The sequence below is a fragment of the Cervus canadensis genome, chromosome 8 (genome assembly GCF_019320065.1).
Source record: "Cervus canadensis isolate Bull #8, Minnesota chromosome 8, ASM1932006v1, whole genome shotgun sequence".
In the NCBI taxonomy this organism is placed as follows: domain Eukaryota; kingdom Metazoa; phylum Chordata; class Mammalia; order Artiodactyla; family Cervidae; genus Cervus; species Cervus canadensis.
This window is the reverse complement of record NC_057393.1, coordinates 9282579-9305151: the sequence shown is the minus strand read 5'-3', so window position 1 is coordinate 9305151 and position 22573 is coordinate 9282579. Positions and strand designations below refer to the sequence as shown.

General features: G+C 45.3%; 1 protein-coding gene across 1 annotated transcript in view; it reads left to right on the top strand.

Moving 5' to 3' along the window:
- The window catches only part of LOC122446765 (deleted in malignant brain tumors 1 protein-like), a 76090-nt gene that overhangs the window by 42802 nt on the left and 10715 nt on the right, over nt 1-22573 (top strand). Inside the window, exons 20-26 of the mRNA XM_043477270.1 lie at nt 127-225; nt 1030-1341; nt 3634-3684; nt 4953-4991; nt 5887-6198; nt 9251-9369; nt 9470-9551. Coding sequence (XP_043333205.1) covers nt 127-225; nt 1030-1341; nt 3634-3684; nt 4953-4991; nt 5887-6198; nt 9251-9369; nt 9470-9551 — 1014 coding nt within the window. The remainder of the gene's footprint in view (nt 1-126; nt 226-1029; nt 1342-3633; nt 3685-4952; nt 4992-5886; nt 6199-9250; nt 9370-9469; nt 9552-22573) is intronic.

The following is a 22573-nucleotide window of genomic DNA, read 5'->3' as shown; positions in this document are numbered from 1 at the left end:
TTCACAGATTGGAAAACTTCTACAGCTGTCCGTATGACTTCATTGAAATCTTTGATGGCCCACAAAGCAAATCTTTTTCGCTGGGAAGGTTCTGTTCTGGCACAACCCCAGTATTTACCTCCTCAGCAAATCGCCTGACCGTGGTCTTCCAAAGCGACGCCATTGTCACCAATGTTGGCTTTTCTGCATCCTACGAGGCTCTCCTGCAAGACGAGAACAACACTGGTAGGTTCTTGGATCATCTTAGCCCCTGGCCCTGCTTGGTAATGACAGGGAAGGCAGGTAACCAACTCTGTGACTGGGGGAAGGGGTCCCGAGTGCTTTAGTTAACCTCCAGATCTGGCTAGAGAAAGTGATTGAACACCCAGCACTGCTATGAAACCACACATCCACATATATCTTCTGACGATAGAGCACGTGACCCCAGGTGAGAGGGTGCGTGGCTTATGCTGTCCCCAAGTCTTGGCACTCAGAACGCCTGCCTAGACAATGTGGGTCCTGACTAGGGCAACAACAGCCAGGGTCCCCAAGCTTGGTGCTTCCCACATCACACAGGGAGCTTGGGGACCTCCTTTGGTCTCTGTGAGCAGGCAGTCCTGTCTGGGGAAGAGCTTTAAAAAGCATGTTGTTGTTGTTTTGTTATGTCATTAAGTTGTGTCCAACTCTTTTGCAAACTCATAGACTGTAGCCCACCAAGCTCCTTTGTCCATAGGATTTCTGTCAAGAATACTGGAGTGGGTTGCCGTTTCCTCCTTGAGGAGATCTTCCCAACCCAGGGTTCCAACCTGTGTCCTGCATCACAGGCGGATTTCCTCACCACTGAGCCACTTGGGAAGCCCTGATAAAGCATACACCACCCCAAATCACATTGACCTGAACGATGAAACCCAAAGTACCTTTGTAGGCTCTTTAACCCACCTCAGTCCCTTCCCAGAATGAGAAGGGAGCCCTGGGAAGCGTGTCGGCTCAGAGGAGATACACAGAACTTCCTCGAAGGCAGAGCAGTGACCTGGGGTGTCTGTTTCCTAGACGCGGTGCTCAGGCTGGCCAATGGAAGCCAGCCCTGCGAGGGCCGCGTGGAGCTGCACTTCAACGGCAGCTGGGGGACCGTGTGTGACGACGGCTGGGACCTGCAGGACGCCGAGGTGGTGTGCCGGCAGCTGAGCTGTGGCGGAGCAGTGTCAGCCCCCGGGAGGGCGAGATTCGGCCGAGGCCTGGGCCCCATCGCCCTGGACGAAGTGAAATGTGTGGGGACTGAAGCCAGGCTGTGGCAGTGTCTACACGGCGGCTGGTTCTCCCACAACTGTGGCCACCACGAGGATGCTGGCGTCGTCTGCTCAGGTGGGCCTGATGCTGGGGCCCAGGGTGGGTGAAATGACATTTCTGTTCCATGAGTCTTCACCCAAGTGTACTTAGAGCCGTGAGGAAGTCCTGGATGGTCCCTGTTTCCCAAGCTTCAGCCCTGCATGGTCCCCGTCATGCGCACCTACTACCCTCAGTGGTTGGTGTAGTCACTAAGTCATGTCCGACTCTTTACGACCCCGTGGACTGTAGCACAACAAGCTTCTCTGTCCTCCACTGTCTCCTGCAGTTTGCTCAAATTCATATCCATTGAGTCGGTGATGTACCTAACCATCCTATCCTCTGCCGCCCCCTTCTCCTTTTGCCCTCAATCTTTCCCAGCATCGGGGTCTTTTCTGGTGAGTCGGCTCTTTACATCAGGTAGCCAAAGTATTGGAGTTTCAACTTCAGCATCAGTCCTTCCAATGAATATTGATGATTGATTTCCTTTCACATAGATTGGTTTGGTCTCCTTGCAGTCCAAGGGACTCACAAGAGTCTTCTCCAGCACCACAATTCAAAAGCATCAATTCCTTGGTGCTCGGCCTTTATGGTCCAACTCTCACCACATCTGCACATAACTACTAGAAAAAACAGAGCTTTGACTATACAGATCTTGGGAAAGTGATGTCTCTGTTTTTTAATACGCTGTCTAGGTTTGTTATAGCTTTTCATCCAAGCATCTTTTAATTTCATGGCTGCAGTTACAGTCTGCAGTGATTTTGGAATCCCAAAAAGAAAATCTGCCACTGTTTCCATTTTTTTCCCCTTCTATTCGCCATAAGGTGATGGGACCAGATGCCATGATCTTAGTTTTTTGAATGTTGAGCCTCAAACCAACTTTTTCACTCTCCTCTTCACCCTCATAAAGAGACTCTTTAGTTCCTCTTTGCTTTCTGCCATTAGAGTGGTGTCATCTGCATATCTGAGGTTGTTGATATTTCTCCCAGCAGTCTTAATTCCAGCTTGTGATTCATCCAGCCTGGCATTTCATGTGATGCACCCACAGTTGAGTTTTCTTAATGCTTTCCTTTGTATCAGCTCTTCTCTTTTCACTTAAGTGAATTCATTTTGCAAGGAAAATTTATATTGCTACCATATGGAGGGTCAGGATCACTTGCCATGAATAGAAAATACATAAGAATAAATACAGCAGCAATGAAACAAACTTAAAATGATTAAAAATAAATAGTGAACTATCTAACCAATTCACAACCCCTACATCTGAAAATATCCTTAAGCAGAACAGAACTAAATGTAAACTTTTATATTTTAATGCAATGAATGCATGGCTCTGAAAATAGAAGTCATATAACCTCAGATTATCTGGCATCCCACCAGTGCTGAGTGATGCCTTGGGAATGGTATCTTCAGTTCAAATCCTCTCCCCTACCAGTTTCACAGGTAACCAGGGATGCTCTGAAAGTCACAGAGCTGGGAGCCCAGCTCTTCACCCAGCATTCTTACTTCTCAGTTGTATCCCAGTTGAGTCTCTGCAGATAAATTCAGTATTTGGAGTCAAAAGCCCCCCTTTATCCCTACATCCTTTTGGCTTTGGCTGGCAAGAGGCAAACTGGTTCATCAACTAGACTGGCAGCAACTGCCTGCGACAGGAGGAAAGAACAAGCAGGAGGTGAAGGGCCTGCAAGGTTCTGAGCAGAGGAGAGAAGTGAAGAGCAGAATCAGTGCTCTCAGCAAAGCAGGAGCTGTAGCATCAGAGGACAAGTCTGGGGACCTACAGGGCAGGAAGGTTGGGAGCCCCATCCTCACCCGGGGGGGTGAGGATGGGGCAGAGGGGCCTGGCCCAGCTCCACCACCCACTCTGGGGCCCATCTGCTCCTTCCCAGTGCTGACCTTGCCAGTGTAAGTCCTTGAGACATGGTGTATATCCTTGAGACAAACATAGTTCTGCCCTTTGCAGACTGATGTTTAGTCTGGGAGGCAAGCCCTCACCCAGGAAGAATTACAAAACCAAACCAACTGGCAAGACAGGTGCTTCACACAAGGCAACCAGCCCTGTGGCCTGTTTGCTACCTGCCCGCCCACCACCAGAATCCACAAAAATGACATTGCAGTCTCCAGCAAGGGGACAGAAATGAAGTATGATGACATCTAGACATTATAGCCATGGCAACTCAGGGCCATTCTCGGATGCCCAGATGGGTTACAGTTTCTTCCCCAAACGAGAGATATACCTTACTGCTTCAAACAAGCCAATCTACCCCCTTGGGTTTAAGAAGAATCAAGGGACATAATCTGATTTACGTGTCTCTTGATTGACGTCTCTTGCAGCCTCCCTGCCTTACTCAACACCATCAGCAGCTGTGGGCCACCCAACTTCAGGTAATTGCCCTTGCTCTGAATTGAGTGGCTGTAACTTGCCTTGGCGAAGTCATCATGGGAAATAGGGTCGTGATTCAAGGACCAGATGACCTGGGCTTGCTGCCCTGGCTTCACCTTCACCAGCAGTGGGACACTGAGCAAACCCCTGAGCCTCTCTGGGCCTTGGTTTCCTCCTCTAAGGATGAGAAGGATGATCTTAGTATTTGTATCGTAAAGCCAGCTTGGGTTCAGTAGATCTCTCTCTGCAGAGTAGGGGGGTGGTGCTTGCCGTGTGGGGCTCACTTGTCAGATGTCAGCTATCTTCTTACCCCCCATTTCCATCTTCCTGTCTTCTCACTCTCCCCCTGCACCTTCCCTCACCCTGCAGGGAATTGCCTCTGAATATTGCCTTCTGCTTGACAGAACTGTAAATGAAGGAGCCAAAATCACCACTCCTTAAGTCTTTCCCTGACTCTGATTGACCCAGTCATTGTCACATTTTGAATTAGGTCAGCTCCTTTTCCATAGTCTTTAAGAATAAAATAAAATATGGAATTTAGAAAGATGGTAATGATAACCCTATATGCAAAACAGAAAAAGAGACACAGAAATACAGAACAGACTATTGAACTCTGTGGGAGAATGTGAGGGTGGGATATTTCAAAAGAACAGCATGTATACTATCTATGGTGAAACAGATCACCAGCCCAGGTGGGATGCATGAGACAAGTGCTCGGGCCTGGTGCACTGGGAAGACCCAGAGGAATCGGGTGGAGAGGGAGGGGGGAGGGGGGATCGGGATGGGGAATACGTGTAAATCTATGGCTGATTCATATCAATGTATGACAAAACCCACTGAAATGTTGTGAAGTAATTAGCCTCCAACTAATAAAAAATTTAAAAAAAAAAATATGCTGAGAAGAGTTAGAAAAAAGAGAAGTGAACCCTAGCCTTTAATGAGCACTAGAGTAGGTTATACTGAACAGCCGTGATCCCCAAAGGATGCTCGTTGACTTTAAAACATCCCTATTGTTTTTTCATCAATCAACCCCCCGACTCCATGCTTTTATTTTCTTGAGCTTGTATGAGTTGGCTTGTACCCTTCCAGACACAAAAGTTGTTGTGTACTCCCCACAGAGAAAGGATTTGGGAAGGGAATCAAGCTAGAAACTAGATAATCTACAAGCCAGGGAGCCCTCCCTCCTCAAGCTTTGACTGAGAGTTAAATATGTTTGACACTTAATGAGGTTGTTGTATAATTTTTTCTTTCGCTTTCTGTCTGTCCTTAGCACCTTTTCCAGCACCAACAGAGGTGCCTACATCAACAGGTAATCTTTTCCACTTTCTTTAACTGTCTTCCCTTTCACAGAGTTTTAGGCCAGAAAAGTCCCAGCATTAATTACTATGGGAGGAGATGTCCCTGCAGGAAGCACCTTCCTCCGCAGCCTCAGGCCCACACATGGCTGCTATCAAAGGAAGGGCTGATGAAATCCAGGCTCACTTAGCAAATCTGTGATTGGAAAGTGAGAGGAAAGAGGCTGTGAGATGCAAGGGTGGCTTGTGGGAACCAGTATGGAAGCCAGCACCCAGAAAGGCTGGGATGGGAGTACCTGGCTGACCCCACATCTCCACCCAGTCCTGCTGTGAGCTCCCCTTGGCTGTGTTCTGAGCATATCCAATCTCGACTCTTTTTTGCAACACTGCCCTTTGACGTGGGGAGCAGCCTGTGATGACTGCCCTTTATACTTCCCAGAGCATCTTTGCATGTGGTGACACCTGATCCTGGGAATAACACCGATGCAAATTATTGTTCTTGTCACTTGATCAGTATGTACAAGGCACTCAGAGAATCTTACACACGCACACACACGCACACACACACACATGTCCACACACCAGTTAGTGTGTGCATGATAGCTTCTCATGAAAAAATCCAACAAACCCTGTGAGTGCCAGAAACCAAGACATCACAGCAAGAAGGGGCAGCTATGCAGGGAGGCAGAGCTCTGGAGCAGCTGGCTAAGGAGCAAAACCATTTGTTAGCCAGCTGTAATGCTGAAAAAACAAAAAGTTATACCCAAGGTGAAATTAAAATAAAATGAAGGGGGGGAGTAGATTTGTTATCATCCATGGTCAGTGCCCAATTTCCAACAGATACTGGCTCTTCCAGTGGCCTCTCTGGATGAGCTTTGATGGAGGTCATTGTTTGGATTGTCCACCAAGGTCTGGGCCTGCGGCTGGCCGATGGGGCAAGCCGGTGTGAGGGCCGAGTGGAAGTCTGCCATGCCGATACCTGGGGCACCGTGTGTGATGACAGCTGGTCCATCGAGGATGCCCACGTGGTCTGCAGAGAGCTTGGCTGTGGCCAGGCCGTGTCTGCCCTCCCAGGGGCCAGATTCAGCCCCGGGGTGGGCAGCATTCTCTTGGACGATGTCAACTGCACGGGCAGCGAGTCCTCCCTGGCGCAGTGCCCTCACAGTGGCTGGTTCACCCACAACTGCGGGCACCATGAAGACGCTGGCGTCGTCTGCTCAGGTGAGCACAGGTGTCTTCTGGGCCAGGCGCGGGGCTGCCCAGGCCAAGCCTGGAATTAGCACATTGAGTCTGGAATTCCTCCTTGCCTTCAACCTTCCACCGTGTTCCAGATGACAGATTTCTATTCTAACTCTGAAAGCTATGCCAGCCGTCTAATATATAGGAGGACACCATCCAGCTTGAGTGTCTGCAAAGATTAACCAGTTATAAAATAAAGAAACTAATAGTACTTATCTCACAAAGCTGATGGGTGGATTAAGTGAAACATTCCATGTAGCATATGTAGTCAAGCATTTGGCACATTGTCAATGTACAAAAAGAATCCTCCTGTCAATGCAGGAGATCTGGGTTCGATTCCTGGGTCCAGAAGACCCCCAGGAGTAGGAAATAGCAACCCACTTCAGTATTCTTGCCTGGGAAATCCCATGGGGAGAGGAGCCTGGCGGGCTACGGTTCATTGGGTCGCAAAGAGTCAGACATGACTTAGTGACTAAACACACACAAAAAAACACAAATGTACAAAAACTTTAATTATTTTATTGTTGGCAGTGGTATTTTGGTTGCCAAAGCAAACTCTGTCAGAATCACTAGCTCAGAGATTTTAGCCAGGTGAAACAGCTCACAGCTGGCTGTGAAAACCCAGAGGAGGCAGCCCTGGATGCTCCAGGATGTTTACCAGGCCTGTTGAGCAGCATGTAAACTGAGACCGTGATCTTTGAACCACTTCACCACCCTGGTTTCTATTAATCCATCCTCCTGTTTCCTTTATCTCTGCAGATTCCGCAGTTGCTGGGAATCCAGGTACTTGTGATCTCACATCCATTTTACTTGCTGATTGGTGACTAGCCATCTGGTGCAGAGTCCCCACGCTGGAAGACTGGGGACTGGGTCTTCCTTCCCAGTCTTAACTTTCCTTAACCATTGATGCTCTGAGCTCCTGACCCTTCCACCCTGCCAGATTGTGAAGCTGCTCCCCAGTCTCGTGGGGGCCCTGCTTTGCACCCAGAGGAGAGGCTGTCCTGGGTGTTAGCATGTTGATGTGTCATTGCTTCCGCATGTGAGAGCTGCATTTCAGTGAGACTCTGAGACACTAGTTCTTGACCCAGAACGGTGGTTCATGCTGCAGAGGCCGCGGGAGGCCAGAGACAACAAGGTCTAAGGGGAGGTGGGCCTGGGCAGGAGCGGCTCCTTCCCTGGGACCACCCCTTCCTGGGGCCCGGGATGCTGCCCCGGAATTCTGTGGCACTAACAAGATGCCCCCGTCCTGGGTGGCCGTATCTGCATGATCCCAAAGTGAATGTGAAAGTCACTCAGTCGTGTCTGACTCTTTGCGACCCCATGGACTATATAGAGTCCATGGACTTCTCCAGGCCAGAATGCTGGAGTAGGTAGCCTTTCCTTTCTCCAGGAGATCTTCCCTGGAGATCTGGACCCAAGGATCACCCAGGTCTCCCACATTGTAGTTGGGTTCTTTACCAGCTGAGCCACCAGGAAAGCCCAACAACACTGGAGTGGGTAGCCTATCCCTTCTCCAGAGGATCTTCCTGACACAGGAATAAACCCGGGGTCTCCTGCATTGCCGGAGAAGGCAATGGCACCCCACTCCAGTACTCTTGCCTGGAGGATCCCACGGCCCAAGGAGCCTGGCACACTCAGTTGGACACAACTGAGCGACTAAGACTTTCACTTCACTGAGAAGGATGTGAAATTTCATTGTGCTTGTTTGTAGTGTCCTCATGGTGAACTTTTTTTCTTTTTTACTCCATAGCTACTTCAACTTCTGGGGAACAGTCACATGTTTACCAACCAATAGGTATCGTTTCCATTCTTATATTTTGTATCTGCTTTTCTAAGGCTGGGGTCCCGCCACTAGTGGCCAAGAGAAATGTAGCCAATATTATTCTCATAGTCCTGTATGGAATAAAATCTGCTTATTAAGGGAAGGTGTAGGGACCTTTTCAGGGAGAACAAATAACCCACCTGCCCTCAGTCATGGAAAGGCCTTATTAAGGCCCGGACCCACTCAGGGTTCTGGTGGGACCTTCTCAAAGGGGAAGCCCCCCAACCAGCCCCAAACTCTGGGGCTCAGAATCTGAAGATCGACTTCACCTGCTTTTAATTCAGGGCTCATTGTCACTTGGCCAAATCCTTTACCTTCTTGAGCAATGACACCGTCTCTTCTGCTACTCATTCTCCTAACCTCTGACTTCCTCCATCATTCTCCAATGAATATAGTTTTCAAATTCAAGAAAAGTGAAAATAATTGTGTCCTGAGAATTTCACAATATACTCTGAGAGATCAGGGCTAGAAAAGCAAAGTCTGAATCCTAAACCTTCAGCTGAACTGTGTTTAATTTTGAGAGAAACAACATGAGAAATGACACCCCAGAGAGGATGAAGGCTGATTATTTTTATTTATTTATAATTTATTTATTTGGCCATGCCATGCCTTAGCTGTGGCATCTAATTCCTAGATCAGAGATTGAACCCTGATCCCCTGCATTGGGAGCATGGAGTCTTAGCCCCTGGACCACCAGGGAAATTCCCAAAAGGTTGTTTTTAGGTGTGTGTGTCTCCTTAAAGTTGCTTTCCTGATGACTCAGTGGTAAAGAATCTGCCTGTAGTGCAGGAGACTCAGGAGATGTGAATTCCATCCCTGGGTCGGGAAGATCCCCAGGAGAAGGAACTGGCAACCCGCTCCAGTGTTCTTGCCTGGGAAATCCATGGACAGAGGAGCCTGGTGGGCTACAGTCAGTGGGGTAGCAAAGAGTCGGACGTATCTGAGCATGCACGCATATGCATACTACATTTCCTACAAAGCCAGCAAGGTGGCTCATGTTCCCATAAAGACTGCCCAGTGAGGAAAGCTTTGTAGAGTCTGTGCTAAATTTCAGATACAGAAAAGCAGTCCTTTTCTTTCCTCTGTGCATGTCATTCCCCATGAATGTATGCAAAATACCCGCAAACTGGGGTGGATTCTCTAGCTGGAACGTCCTCTCATTTGAGAAGGGAGGGAAGCTTCTTAAGCTGGCCTGGCCCTGGGCTCCTGTAGATCTGCCCGTGGTGAGGCTGGCCGGCAGCAGGAGCAGGTGTGAGGGCTGTGTGGAGATCCACCACCACGGCACCTGGGAGACAGTGTGTGACGACCCCTGGGACCTGCCGGCTGCCCGGGTGCTGTGCCGGCAGCTGGGCTGGCAGCCCTGAGGAGCAGTCTGTTTGGTGATGGCTTCGGCCCCATCTCCCTGGACCACATGCAGTGCGTGGGCGATAGGCCCACCTGAGCCGGTGCCGGCACCTCGGCCTGTCTGGCCACAACTGTGGACCCCACGAGGTCACCGGGGCCATCTGTGCAGGTACCGGAACTTCCCTGAGATCCAGCTTCCTCCCCAAGCAGCAGAGCCCTGTCTGCCAAGCAGGCGGACCCCACATGGTTTGGGGCTCCAAGGCAGGCAAACGACTGAGGAGGAATCTTGAGTTCCACCAGGGTCCCCCAAACACAAGGTCAAGGCCCCTTTTCAACATTGTTTCAGCGAGCCTCTGGGTCATTCCTAGTCTCTCTTCATTTGTTGATCTACCCAATGCTTGAGGTAACACCCTTGAGTTCACTTTAGAGTCCAGTCTCTCCCATCTTCAAGGAATTGCCAGGTCCCCTCTGTAATCCACCCACTGGGGTAGTTCATTGTACTTCCTTATCTTTGCCTTGAAATGATCTGTTGTGAGCTAAAGCTGACTTAGTAGTGCTGTGTTGGGAAATTTCCATGAACAAAACTGGGGTCCTCTCACCTATGCCCCTTGTGAAAGTGTCAACACTATTTCTTTTGGCCCCAGTGATTTGAGATAGTTTCCCTTTCTTCTTTTGTTAATTCAGCCCAATTATGCACTATACGAGATTGCCAGAAATGTAAAATAGAAAAGGAAATCAAATGAAATGAAATTACCCACTGCCCAGCTTCTCTTACTTTTATATAGCAAAGATCAGAAGAATAGGATTTAGTTCATCCATCCATTCATTTAACAGATATTTACTGAGCACTTTGGGCTTCCCAGGTGGTGCTAGTGGTAAAGAACCTGCCTGCCAATGCAGGAGGTGTACGAGATGTGGGCAACCCACTCCAGTATTCTTGCCTGGAGAATTCCATGGACAGAGGAGCCTGGGGGGCTACAGTCCACGGGGTCACAAAGAATCGGACACCACTGAGCACATAGGCACTGAGCACTTTATATTCACCAGACACGATTCTAGGTGAATATAATAATGAGAGCAGCAGACAGCCATCCTGCCCTCAGGGTGCTTACATTCCAGTGCGAGCCCTCAAGATCGCGTCTGTTTCAGCCATGATAGATCATTAACAAGAATAAAGGAACATTGAATTGGGGCTCATAACACCCTTTATTGTGTTACAGAACCACTTTCTCCTAACATTTAGACAACTTAGTACTATGTCATAAACTAGTTTGTTGGATGAAGATGAGAAACCAATGTTAGAAACCTCAAGTCAGGACGAGGAAGGTTCCTGTGTGCGTGCTCAGCTGCCTCAGTCGTGTCCGACTGTTTCGAAACCCCATGAACTGTAGTCCACCAGGTTCCTCTGTATGCGGAATTCTCCAGGCAGGAATACTGAAGTGGGTTGCCATCCCCTTCTCCAGGGGATCTTCCTGATCCGGGGATCAAAACTGTGTCCCCTGCATCTCCTGCTTTGTTGGTGGATTCTTTTGCCACTAGCCACCCTGGAAGCCTAGGAAGGTTCCTAGTACTTTGCAATTCTAGGAAATGTTTTCTTTTTACTGCATCCAGGAAACAGGCTTTCTGATCCATCCAGGGAGATCACACTGTTCCCACAACAATAAATGTTTGCTTCCCACTTCCTGCCTCATGCATCCCTGTCTCTGTTCCAATCTCATCCAAGCAGCCTCTATCTTTAACATCACATTTCGGGTCATTTTTAATCTAATTTGCATATATGAGGTACTAATCTTTAAAATATTGGATTGGCCATAAAGTGCATTGGGGTTTTCCATAAGCTGGAACCGGAAAACCCAAATGCATTTTGTGGCTAACCCTATAAAACAGTATCTTCTAAATTTCTTATAAGTGGGTGGGATTTTTGTTTGGATTTTATCTTATTTTGGTTTCTGGTTTGTTTTTTTCATTTCAGTATCAGCCACAGAAATGATCACCTCACCTGGTAATTTTATTTTCTTGCTTGCTTGATATAAATTATATATGTATAGACTGCCTTGCATATGGTTAGGGTTAAAGTTTATACCTCATATGAAGATAAGCATCAAGCTCATATCAAACTAACATAAAATACTCATATGTTTCTTGAGTAATGTAGGAGTAAATTGGACTGATTATGGGCCTTCGGTACATAGGACAGTGTGTTCAATGTGCTTCTCAGTCCTTGGTGCCACATTAGAGAAATCAGGAGCTTTGTTCATACTCCCATCAGTGTTCACACATTTGGGAATTCAGTGAGTTAATTTTTTTAACAGTTACAGGACTTCAGGCATCTCAGGCAAAAATATTCCTCTAATCTGCGTTTTCAGGAAATAATAGAGTCCCACATCTCCCATGTGTGTTTCACATTATAGCACACCAATCCCATGATAGGCAGATTTTTAAAAAGCATTTACGGGGCTTCCCTGGTGGTCCAGTGGTTAAGACTCTGCGCTTCTGCTGCAGTAGACAAGGATTCGATCCCCGGTCCGGGAACTAAGATCCCACATTCCCACATGCTGCATGGTCAAAATAAAAAGCATTTGCATGGCTAAATAAGTTGAAAGTGAAAGTCACTCAGTCATGTCTGACTCTTTGTGACCCCATGGACTATACAGTCCATGCAATTCTCCAGGCCAGAATACTGGAGTGGGTAGCCTTTCCCTTCTCTGGGAGATCTTCCCAACCCAGGGATCGAACCTAGGTCTCCTGCATTGCAGGCAGATTCTTTACCAGCTGAGCCACAAGGGAAGCCCAACAATACTGGAGTGGGTAGCCTTTCCCTTCTTCAGGGGATCTTCCTGACCCAGGGATCAAACCCAGGGCTCCCACATTGCAAGTGGATTTTTTACCAGCTGAGCCACAAGGGAAGCCTGTAATAAGTTGGAGAAATACAATACCCTTCTCTTGAAGATTCAGTCTATTAACTTGTTAAAGTTCTGACAAGCCCTACCATAAGGGATCTTCTTTAAACTTGGCTCAGTCCAATGTTTCTCAAACTTCTTTGACTGCTGAAACCTTCCAGGTTTGAGTAGAAATGCAGTATCACAAAATTTGGTGCCAGCGAACCTGGGATTATGTTCTGGCTCCAGCTTTAAACCTTTGGGTGACAACCGGGCAAGCCCCCTTCCCTCTCAGAGCCTCTTTCATCATCTGCAGAATGGGAGGGTGGCTCTTGTCCTGACAATTAAGTGGCATACACCCCGGCAAGCTCTCAGTGATGGGGGCTTGGTATCACATCCTTGAGGGATGTGTGTGCTGTCACCTCCTGGGAGCTGCCTGGTTCTATAGGTGAGCAACTCATGTGTCCTTCTGTAAACTTCCCTCTTGTGGACACTAGGGATCGTCTTAGGACCTGAGTTGATCAATATACTATACAACCAAGCAAGTTGGAGAAATACAATCTCAACCCAAGTCAATTCAACTCAAATATTCTCTGAACTGTAAACAGTTATGTAAGTAGCTCACGGTTCCTCTTTTTAAAGTCTTGGAGCCCTCTACCAAACTTGGTAGAAATGGACGTTTTATGGAAAATCAGATGATGGAACAGATTTGTCTTCTTGTTGGATCTTTGAGAATCAGCTACCACATCTCTTAGCCAAGGACAAATTCAATATCGCATCATCACAGTGTAATATCTTTACAAGAGTCAGAAGAAATCTTAGAGATTGTTCAGACCAGTTTTGACCTGTGGATGGGTTTTGTTTCAGACAACAGAATTTTGCCTAAGCGAAGTTTCATTCTTATTAATACCACATTTTAAAAGTAGGAGATTTCATATAAAAGTCCAGATTTCAAGCTCTGATGGGGAAGCCAGAGGCTGGGAAATACAAGCATGAATTTTCACAGGGCATCAATTGTCCAGGGTGGAGCGGGAAACGGTTTCCCTTTATGGGCACATGCTGTCTGTCTCGTTTCCTGCTGGCCCGTGCCAATTATTTCTGGGCCTGGAGTCATCTCCACTGGGATTCTTGGTGCCTCTCAAATTTTAATGTGTCTATAAATCACCTGGGGATCTTGTTAAGATGCAGATTTTGATTCAGTTCCTTGAGCAAGAGTGAGGGATGGGGTTTTAAATGTCTGCCTTTCTCACAGGATGGTGCAGAAGCTTCTAGTACATGGACTCGTTTTTTCAGATGCATCCTCTGAAGCTTGGAGATGCAAAGGAACTTGTCTAAAGTCAACTGCCTATTTACACACAGAGAAGAGACTAGAATCCAAATCTCCTGGGTCCCAGACCCAAGTACCATCTCCCCCACTATTTATTTCCCTTAGCTTAATGAAAAGGAGAACAGGAGAATCAAATAGGAACAGAGCATAATCAAATATGAACAAGACTGGGGCATAGTTTATAAGCAGGGTAATTCTTTTTAAAAATTTTACCAATGAACATGATTGACAAGAACAGCATTTAATTACAGTTTTCTTTAAACTGTGCTTGTTTTGACAGTTCCTGCCTCAGTTTCAGCCACAGATTTGGTCCTTACAACTGGTAACAAGTTTCTGCTGATTTGTCCTGTTACTAACGTTAAGAGATATTGATGTGTTGAAATTCTACTTAAAGAGTACTGTTTGCCCAGGGGTCACTTGGCTGAATTAATCCCTTGGAAAATAGACTAGAATCCAGAAATTGACAAATATACAGTGAAGTTGAGGTCCCAACATTCAAGTAAAGCACTTGCATACACTTGGGAGTGATCCACAGAGTCTACGGTTCATACTCCCTACACACACATTGACAATTGGCTCTCTGATCTCCCTGCTGACTGCGTATTATAAGAGACAACGGATTAGGGAGGGGGTGCAGAGACTGGGAGGGGAAGACCTCCTAGAAGAGCCACGGTGGTAAGGGCAGGAAATGCTAAACGACAGCCACAGAAGGGTTCAGAAAACCAGTGTCACCAGGCTTTCTAAATATCACAATATGAAGCAAAAATACCCACTAAACTCAACATCCTTTGAGACACCTCCTTAATGCAACCTTGAACAGCAATGGTTTCTTCTTAATGAGCCAGAATCATGCAAGTTAAAATATGACCAAGTATCTTCTGTTTAAGAGGACAGGGAAACTTATTTTCTTTCAGGAGAGTTTTAATTTATAACAGCTCATGTGGGGTTTTTATTTTTGCCATCCAAAAAATATTTATTGAAGGATAATTGATTTACAGTGTTAATTTCTGCTGTGCAGCTAGTGACTCAGTTAATACATATAAACATCCTTTTATATTCTTTTCCGTTATAGTTTATCACAGGATAGTTCCCTGTGCTATACAGTAGGACCTTGTTGTTGGTCCATCCCATATATAATAGTTTGCATCTGCTCACAACATCCCTCTTGCCATTTTGCCAGAGGCTCCGATATTTTAATGATATTTTAAAGAATAAGAAGATCTGTATTTAAGAGACACACAGAGAAATGTACAGTTTATCTTGAAGAGATAGGATAAGTGATAAACTTTAATTAGAAAACCAAAAAATAGAAAAAAATTAACACAGAATACAACAGACAATTTGACTTTGGTACTAAAATGGCCATAGGGGTCAATTATCATTGAATAGAAAAGATTTAAATTCAGTTCAGTTCAGTCGCTCAGTCGTGTCCAACTCTTTGCCACCCCATGAATCGCAGCACTCTAGGCCTCCCTGTCCATCACCAACTCCCGGAGTTTACCCAAATTCATATCCATCGAGTCTGTGATGCCATCCAGCCATCTCATCCTCTGTTGTCCCCTTCTCCTCCTGCCTCCAATCCCTCCCAGCATCAGGATCTTTTCAAATGAGTCAGCCTCTTTGCATGAGGTGGCCAAAGTATTGGAGTTTCAGCTTCAGCATCAGTCCTTCCAATGACTACTCAGGACTGATCTCCTTTAGGATGGACTGGTTGGATCTCCTTGCAGTCCAAGGGACTCTCAAGAGTCTTCTCCAACACCACAGTTCAAAAGCATCAATTCTTAGGCGCTCAGCTTTCTTCACAGTCCAACTCTCATATCCATACACGACCACTGGAAAAACTGTAGCCTTGACTAGACGGACCTTTGTTGGCAAGTAATGTCTCTGCTTTTTAATATGCTGTCTAGGTTGGTCATAACTTTCCTTCCAAGGAGTAAGCATCTTTTAATTTCATGGCTGCAGTCACCATCCACAGTGATTTTGGAGCCCCCCAAAATAAAGTCTGACACTGTTTCCACTGTTTCCCCATCTATTTCCCATGAAGTGATGGGACCAGATGCCGTGATCTTAGTTTTCTGAATGCTGAGCTTTAAGCCATCTTTTTCTCTCTCCTCTTTCACTTTCATCAAGTGGCTTTTTAGTTCCTCTTCACTTTCTGCCATAAGGGTGGTGTCATCTGCATATCTGAGGTTATTGATATTTCTCCCGGCAATCTTGATTCCAGCTTATGCCTCTTCCAGCCCAGCGTTTCTCATGATATACTCTGCAGAGAAGTTAAATAAGCAGGGTGACAATATACAGCCTTGATGTACTCCTTTTCCTCTTTGGAACCAGTCTGTTGTTCATGTCCAGTTCTAACTGTTGCTTCCTGACCTGCATATAGGTTTCTCAAGAGGCAGGCCAGGTGGTTTGGTAGTCCCATCTGTTTCAGAATTTTCCACAGTTTATTGTGATCCACACAGTCAAAGGCTTTGGCATAGTCAATAAAGTGAATTTAACTCAGATGACCATTATATCTACTACTGTGGGCAAGAATCCCTTAGAAGAAATGGAGTAGGCTTCATGGTCAACAGAAGAGTCCGAAATGCAGTACTTGGATGCAATCTCAAAAACAACAGAATGATCTCTGTTCGTTTCCAAGGCAAACCATTCAATATCACGGTAATCCAAGCCTATGCCCCAACCAGTAACGCTGAAGAAGCTGAAGTTGAACGGTTCTATGAAGACCTACAAGACCTTTTAGAACTAACACCCAAAAAAGATGTCCTTTTCACTATAGGGGACGGGAATGCAAAAGTAGGAAGTCAGGAAACACCTGGAGTAACAGGCAAATTTGGCCTTGGAGTACAGAATGAAGCAGGGCAAAGGCTAATAGAGTTTTGCCAAGAGAAAAGATTTAAAACCACCTAATAAACATTTAACCTCAGGTCAATGCCTGATAACAGAGAAATGACTGCAGTATGTATTTCCACTTTGGTTGACTATTGTGTGTGTAAAAACATGGTAGTACAGGGAACACACAACTTGTGTGTTTTTAATCTAGGTACTTAAACTTTTATTCAAGAGGGTGGGAAACAATTAGTTCTCACACTTAAATTTTTCCAACAGCAAAGCCTGGTTAATGAGATAATAGGAAAGGCAGAATTGTGTATATTAGAAAAAGAATAAGAACCTTCTGATCCACTGACTAACTTTCCTGTTTGTGTTTTGTATTCAGGCATCATTCCGACCTCAACAGAAGTGACTCCTTCACCTGGTAATGCCCTTTGCCCACTGCAAATGTAGACGGATGAGACAGTAATGTTGCCTCTGTCATGCCACCAGGGCCAAGACTAGGACAACTCTGGGGGAGGTGTATTGTCAGCTTGTTGTCTTTTGAGCAGAGTGCTTAGTCTGGGCCAGACCCTGCACCAGGCCTGGGGACTTGAGGGGTCAGGAAGGCAGAGAGGGTATCTCCCTGGCCAGGTCAGCTCACCTGTCATAGGTTCTCATAGCATCATGCAGCTCTCCTTCATAGCACTTGTCACAAGAGCAGTTTTGTAGAGCAGGAGCAGCAGCCATACCTAATTTTGCTGATTGCCCCACTCCAGCATTTAGCACAGTGCCTACCAGAATAGATAAATGAATCAAGACTTATTGACTAAATAAATGAAGTCTGTGGTTTCTGTAGGCTTCCCCAAAGGCTCAGTGGGTAAAAAAAAAAATTGACCTGCAATGCAGGAAACTCAGCTTTGATCCCTGGGTTGGGAAGATCCCCTGGAGTAAGAAATGGCAACCCATTCCAGTATTCTTGCCTGGAAAATTCCATGGACTGAGGACCTGGCAGATTACATGACGCATGCATGCACACATGGTTTCTATGCTCCAGGGACAGAGAGAAGAAAATAAGTTAACAATACTACTATTTCTTGCCATTTGGCAAGTTTTGATCAAAATTGTCTTTTCTTATCTCCAGCATCTCTGAGTATTGCTGTAACCACCTCGACAGGTAATTTTGATGTTATTTTAGGCTTCGTCCATCTTATAAATTATTTGCTTATAAATTGTCTTATAAATTACATGCTTATAAATTATTTGACTTTCCAATGAGCTCATTAAATAACTGTTTATGTCATGATAAATTTTTGAAAGTTTTAAAATATGTTTATACTGACCTGACTCAAAAAAGGCCATACTAACTGCTTGGGCCAAGGGGAAAATTAGTCCAGCCAATTCAGCCAAACACAAGCAATGAGTCATTTGCTGGACTGACTGGTGGTCGAATGTCAACTGTCCATGAGGGGAGCTTCTCCTGAACACCAGCCATCATGTAGGTATTGTCAGACTGGTGGAGAGCCAGACCATGGCTTTAACTGATCCTTCTGAATGTTCAACCAGCATTCGGTGAAGATGGCCATGAGCCAAGGTAGTGAGGGATGCAGAGCTGACCAGGGTAACAAAGAGCTCTCCTCTTGGATGTTAGACTTTGAGTGATGCCGTTATCTGAGGAGTTACTGTGTGACTTTGTTTTTTTTCCCTCTTTCTTATTTTTTAAATTACAAAAGTATGATAACACATTTACAGGAGACTTGGAAAGTCCAGGACAAAGTTACATATAGTTCTACTATGTATTACAATTATTTTTAAGTATATAAATTAAGAGTTTTAGTTGGAGTTTGAATATCAAACTCTCAAAAATTAATAGAATGAATATACAGAAAACCAGAAGGATATAGTAGACCTGAAAAGCATGGTGAAGCAGTTCAGCATAATTTAGATTTGTACAATGTTCACACAAATAGAATATAAATTCTATTCAAGTTGCCACAGACTGTGAGCTTGGAAATATAGAACATATCCAGGAACATGAAACAAGGTGCAAAAATGTCATGGTCTAAAGGTATTGAACTCATACGGAGTCTGTTCTCTTATCACTATGGAATTATGTTAGAAATCAGTATCAAACGATATTTGAAAATAACCCACATGTTTTCACCTGTCTGACTTTGGACTTGATTTGACAATTAGTGTTAGAGATTTATTTGGGTGGAGGACAATAAAGAAGATGCTCTACTCTACTCCAGGTGTTGAAATAAAGCAATTATAAAATAAAGCATCCGAGTCGGAAGCAAAATATGGCCTTTATTACTGATATACCTAAGAGATGCAGGGCATCTCTTAGTTTGAGACAAATGGACTTTTCATACTCTTCCTCACCCTTAGTCTATATCTTGAGACAGCCTACCTAGGGAAAGTTCCAGTCTGCAGAGATCACCCTTTCCTGGGTCACTGCCTCCCACTCATTTAAGGGGAGGCAGGGAAAAGCAGGGCTTCCCTGGTGGCTCAGAGGTTAAAGCGTCTGCCTGCAATGCAGGAGACCTGGGTTCGATCCCTGGGTCGGGAAGATCCCCTGGAGAAGGAAATGGCAACCCACTCCAGTATTCTTGCCTGGAGAGTCCCATGGACGGAGGAGCCTGGTGGGCTACAGTCCACGGGGTCACAAAGAGTTGGACACGACTGAGCGACTTCACTATCACTTATGGAATCTTTGTTAGATGAACACTGTACAATGGAGAAACTTGGACCAATGGTTCTTGCCCTCTGAACAGGTAGCCTCCAAGAGAGGAAGGGAAGGGTGGCCAAGAGGAGACCCAGGGAGTAGAGGGGTGGCCTGGGGGCAGTAAAGCATTTGGAGATGCCCTGCTATAGCTCCTGTCTAGACAGTAGGCAGACAAGCCAAGTCAGTCATACTGGTCTTCATTGGCCATTTTTACGTCTTCTGTATCTTATAGAAACACGTATGGCTGGTAAGGCTGTCTTATTGCTGCCTTCTTCTCTTTGTTCATCTGCAGCTTCGTTGTCAGCCAGTGTGACCTCCATACCAGGTAAAACACCGTCTAGTGTCCCATAAGTGTCTCTTCTTGGAGTTCCATTTATCAGACTAGGCTGTCGCATGGATATTTTGCACCCAACACTGCCTCAGTAAAAACAGAAACCCAGGAATCTTCTCCATTGGTATGTAAGTTTCTTCATCTCTTTTTCTACAGATCTGTCTTCAGCCTCAGCAGATATGACTTCTCCATCTGGTAAATGCTCTCTCACTGTGGTGTTTAAATGAACCAGACTAGCTTCTTACTTCTGGGTCCTATTTAGAAAACAAGCCCACTTAACGATCACAAAATAAACCCCAATGAAAAGACACACGAAGTGTCTTTTTGTCTCCTTTCTAAGTATCCTGTTTTCTTTGTTCAGGCACAGATGTGTTCTCAGCCTCAGCAGAAGTGGACACCCCCTCTGGTAATGTTTTCTACCTGTCACATTTCCTAAGTTCAAACTCTCCTCTTTCTGTTTAACAAGTGAACATATACATAGAATATTTTGTCTACAGAATAAGCCCCAATGTAAACAGAAGTCCTAGCCTCCTTTTCACAGAAATTAAGCTTCATGTTCTCGTTCACGCACAGACACAGAAGTGGTCCCTCCACCAGGGAACACCTTCTGCTTGTCACACTGGTCTTGATCGGATGTGCCCAAGAGACTCGAGGGCTGGGGGTCCACACCTCCACCTGCTGGGTGGTCATGTTATGATTCAAGCGATGCTTTGACCCTTTCACCCAGATGCACCCGCTAGGGGACAACTGTGGTTGTGTTGCTTTTACCCATTCACCACGTCCCTGGTGGCTCAGATGGTAAAGCGTCTGCCTACAATGTGGGAGACCCGAGTTCAATCCCTGGGTCAGGAAGACCTCCTGGAGAAGGAAATGGCAACCCCCTCCAGTACTCTTGCCTGGAAAATCCCATGGATGGAAGAACCTGGTAGGCTACAGTCCATGGGGTCGCAGAGTTGGACATGACTGAGCAACTTCACTTTCACTTTCTTCTGTTTTCAACCACACTGTTTTTGAAAACATCATTCCATCTCCTTTTCACTAATACTTGAGTCTGATCCTTCTTTGTTTGCAGATATGACTCCCACTTCAAGCGAAGCCCCTTCTTCACCAGGTATCTCTCTGCTCTTTGTAGTAGCTCTGTGAGTGGCTTTCTGAAAGAATCCAGCCAAGAAGAGAGGTTTCCTGTTTCCCTAACAGAGGAGGGGAGAGGGGACAGGAGAGGCTAGGGGGGCTCCAAGTCACTCCCCCCCCCCATTCCTGAGTCACCTCGTGGAGCCAGAGCGGATGCGACTCCTACATCTTATGCCCCCAGAGGCAAAGGGGGTGTCGGAAGAGTGTGCTTTGGGGTCTCATGGGTTTGAATTGTGGATGATCCAGGCACATGTGCAGGGTCTCCCAGGTGGCGCTAGTGGTAAAGAACCTGCCTGCCGATGCAGGAGATGTAAGAGATGTGAATTCGATCCCTGGGTCGGGAAGACCCCCCCTGGAGGAAAGGCATGGCAACCCACTCCAGTATTCTTGTCTGGAGAATTCTATGGACAGAGGAGCCTGGCGGGCTACAGTCCATAGGGCTGCAAAGAGTTGGACACGACTGAAGTGACTTATCATGCACACGCACTCACAGACGTGTGTAAGCTGAGTCTCCGTGTCCTCACCTCTAAAATAGTGATAATACCTAGCTGGCATATTTGTGGTAAGGATTAGAGTCGTAAATTATAAGACACAATGTAGATGCTCATAATGGGAATGGTTGTTAACCTACCTTGTTAAAGACCAACTTCACATACACTGTTTTACCCCCTGCGTGCACAAGTCCACAGGATAAATAAGCAGAGTGGATTCTATTATATACAGCTTAAAACAGTCTTGTTTTCAAAACCTTGTGGTCTATAGCATAAAATTTCAATGAATTCAAATGCTAATGCTTTCTTTTCACTGGAAAAAAATCTTTTGGCAGCCACAGATCTGGTTTCAACAGAAGTGACATCGTCATCTGGTAACAATCATATGCCTGTTGCTAGATTAATCCTTAGTTTTATAGTAATTTATACAACCAAACGCTGTCATAAAGCCCATTGTTACTCTTCCTACCTTGCCTCCTTCTGAATATTTTCATATGGGATTGCATCTCTTAGATATGGTCTTTCTCTTATCTAAAAATATTTCTGGAATCTCACTTGATTTTCTTCATTTTCAGCCCTTGTAAAAATCTAATGCTTTTGAATTCTTCCTTTCAAAACTTCAGTGCATTTATAAAATTATTCTGACCATTGAATAGATTATTTGATAACTATCAGTTAAGACTCCATGCTTCCAAAGCAGGGAGCACAGATTCAATTCCTGGTTTGGGAAATAAGATCCCACATGCTGCACGGCACGGCCAAAAAAATTTTAAAATAAATCAGTAATTTGATTTTTGGAAAATAAAAAGCCACACAACACTGCTTGTTACATTTTGATGCAACTTAATGGACAAATAAATAAATAAAACCTAATAAACAGTATTTTGGCTCCCAAACTAAAAACTTTTTAAAAAAGCATTAGTGTCTAAACGTAGAAAAAACATTTGGCTCATTTTCATCTTTGAATATATATATGTGACTTCAAAGATATGCATATTTTTAAGCTTGTTTTTTCCTTTTTTTACAGTTTCAGTAGGTGAGGAAATGACCCCATTACCTGGTAATTTTTGTTTATTTCTAAGCACTAAAACTATCATATCATTATTAATACTGTTATTTCTTTTTCATTGAAATTTCCTACCCTTTACAGAAAACTTTATAGCTTTTAGGTGTGTATGTGCAGGTACAGATGTGTGCACACACATCCATTTTGTAGGTTAGAAGCCCTGATTCACCTCTCAAGGCCTCACTCAGAAGATGTTTGCCTTTATTCGTAGTTGGAACAAGAGTTGTTATCTTGCTTCCAGTACCTCAGTAACAAATCAGATGAGGAGAGCAACCATCCTGGACCAGGGTATTTCAGTCACAGAGAAGCAGATGCCAGAGGTGTTTATTAACTAATTCACTGAGCATCTTCTATGTGCTGAGCAGAGCAGGAAATTGAAAAATAGTCCCTAGCAACTAATTTATATGAAGGTAAATCATTTTATACA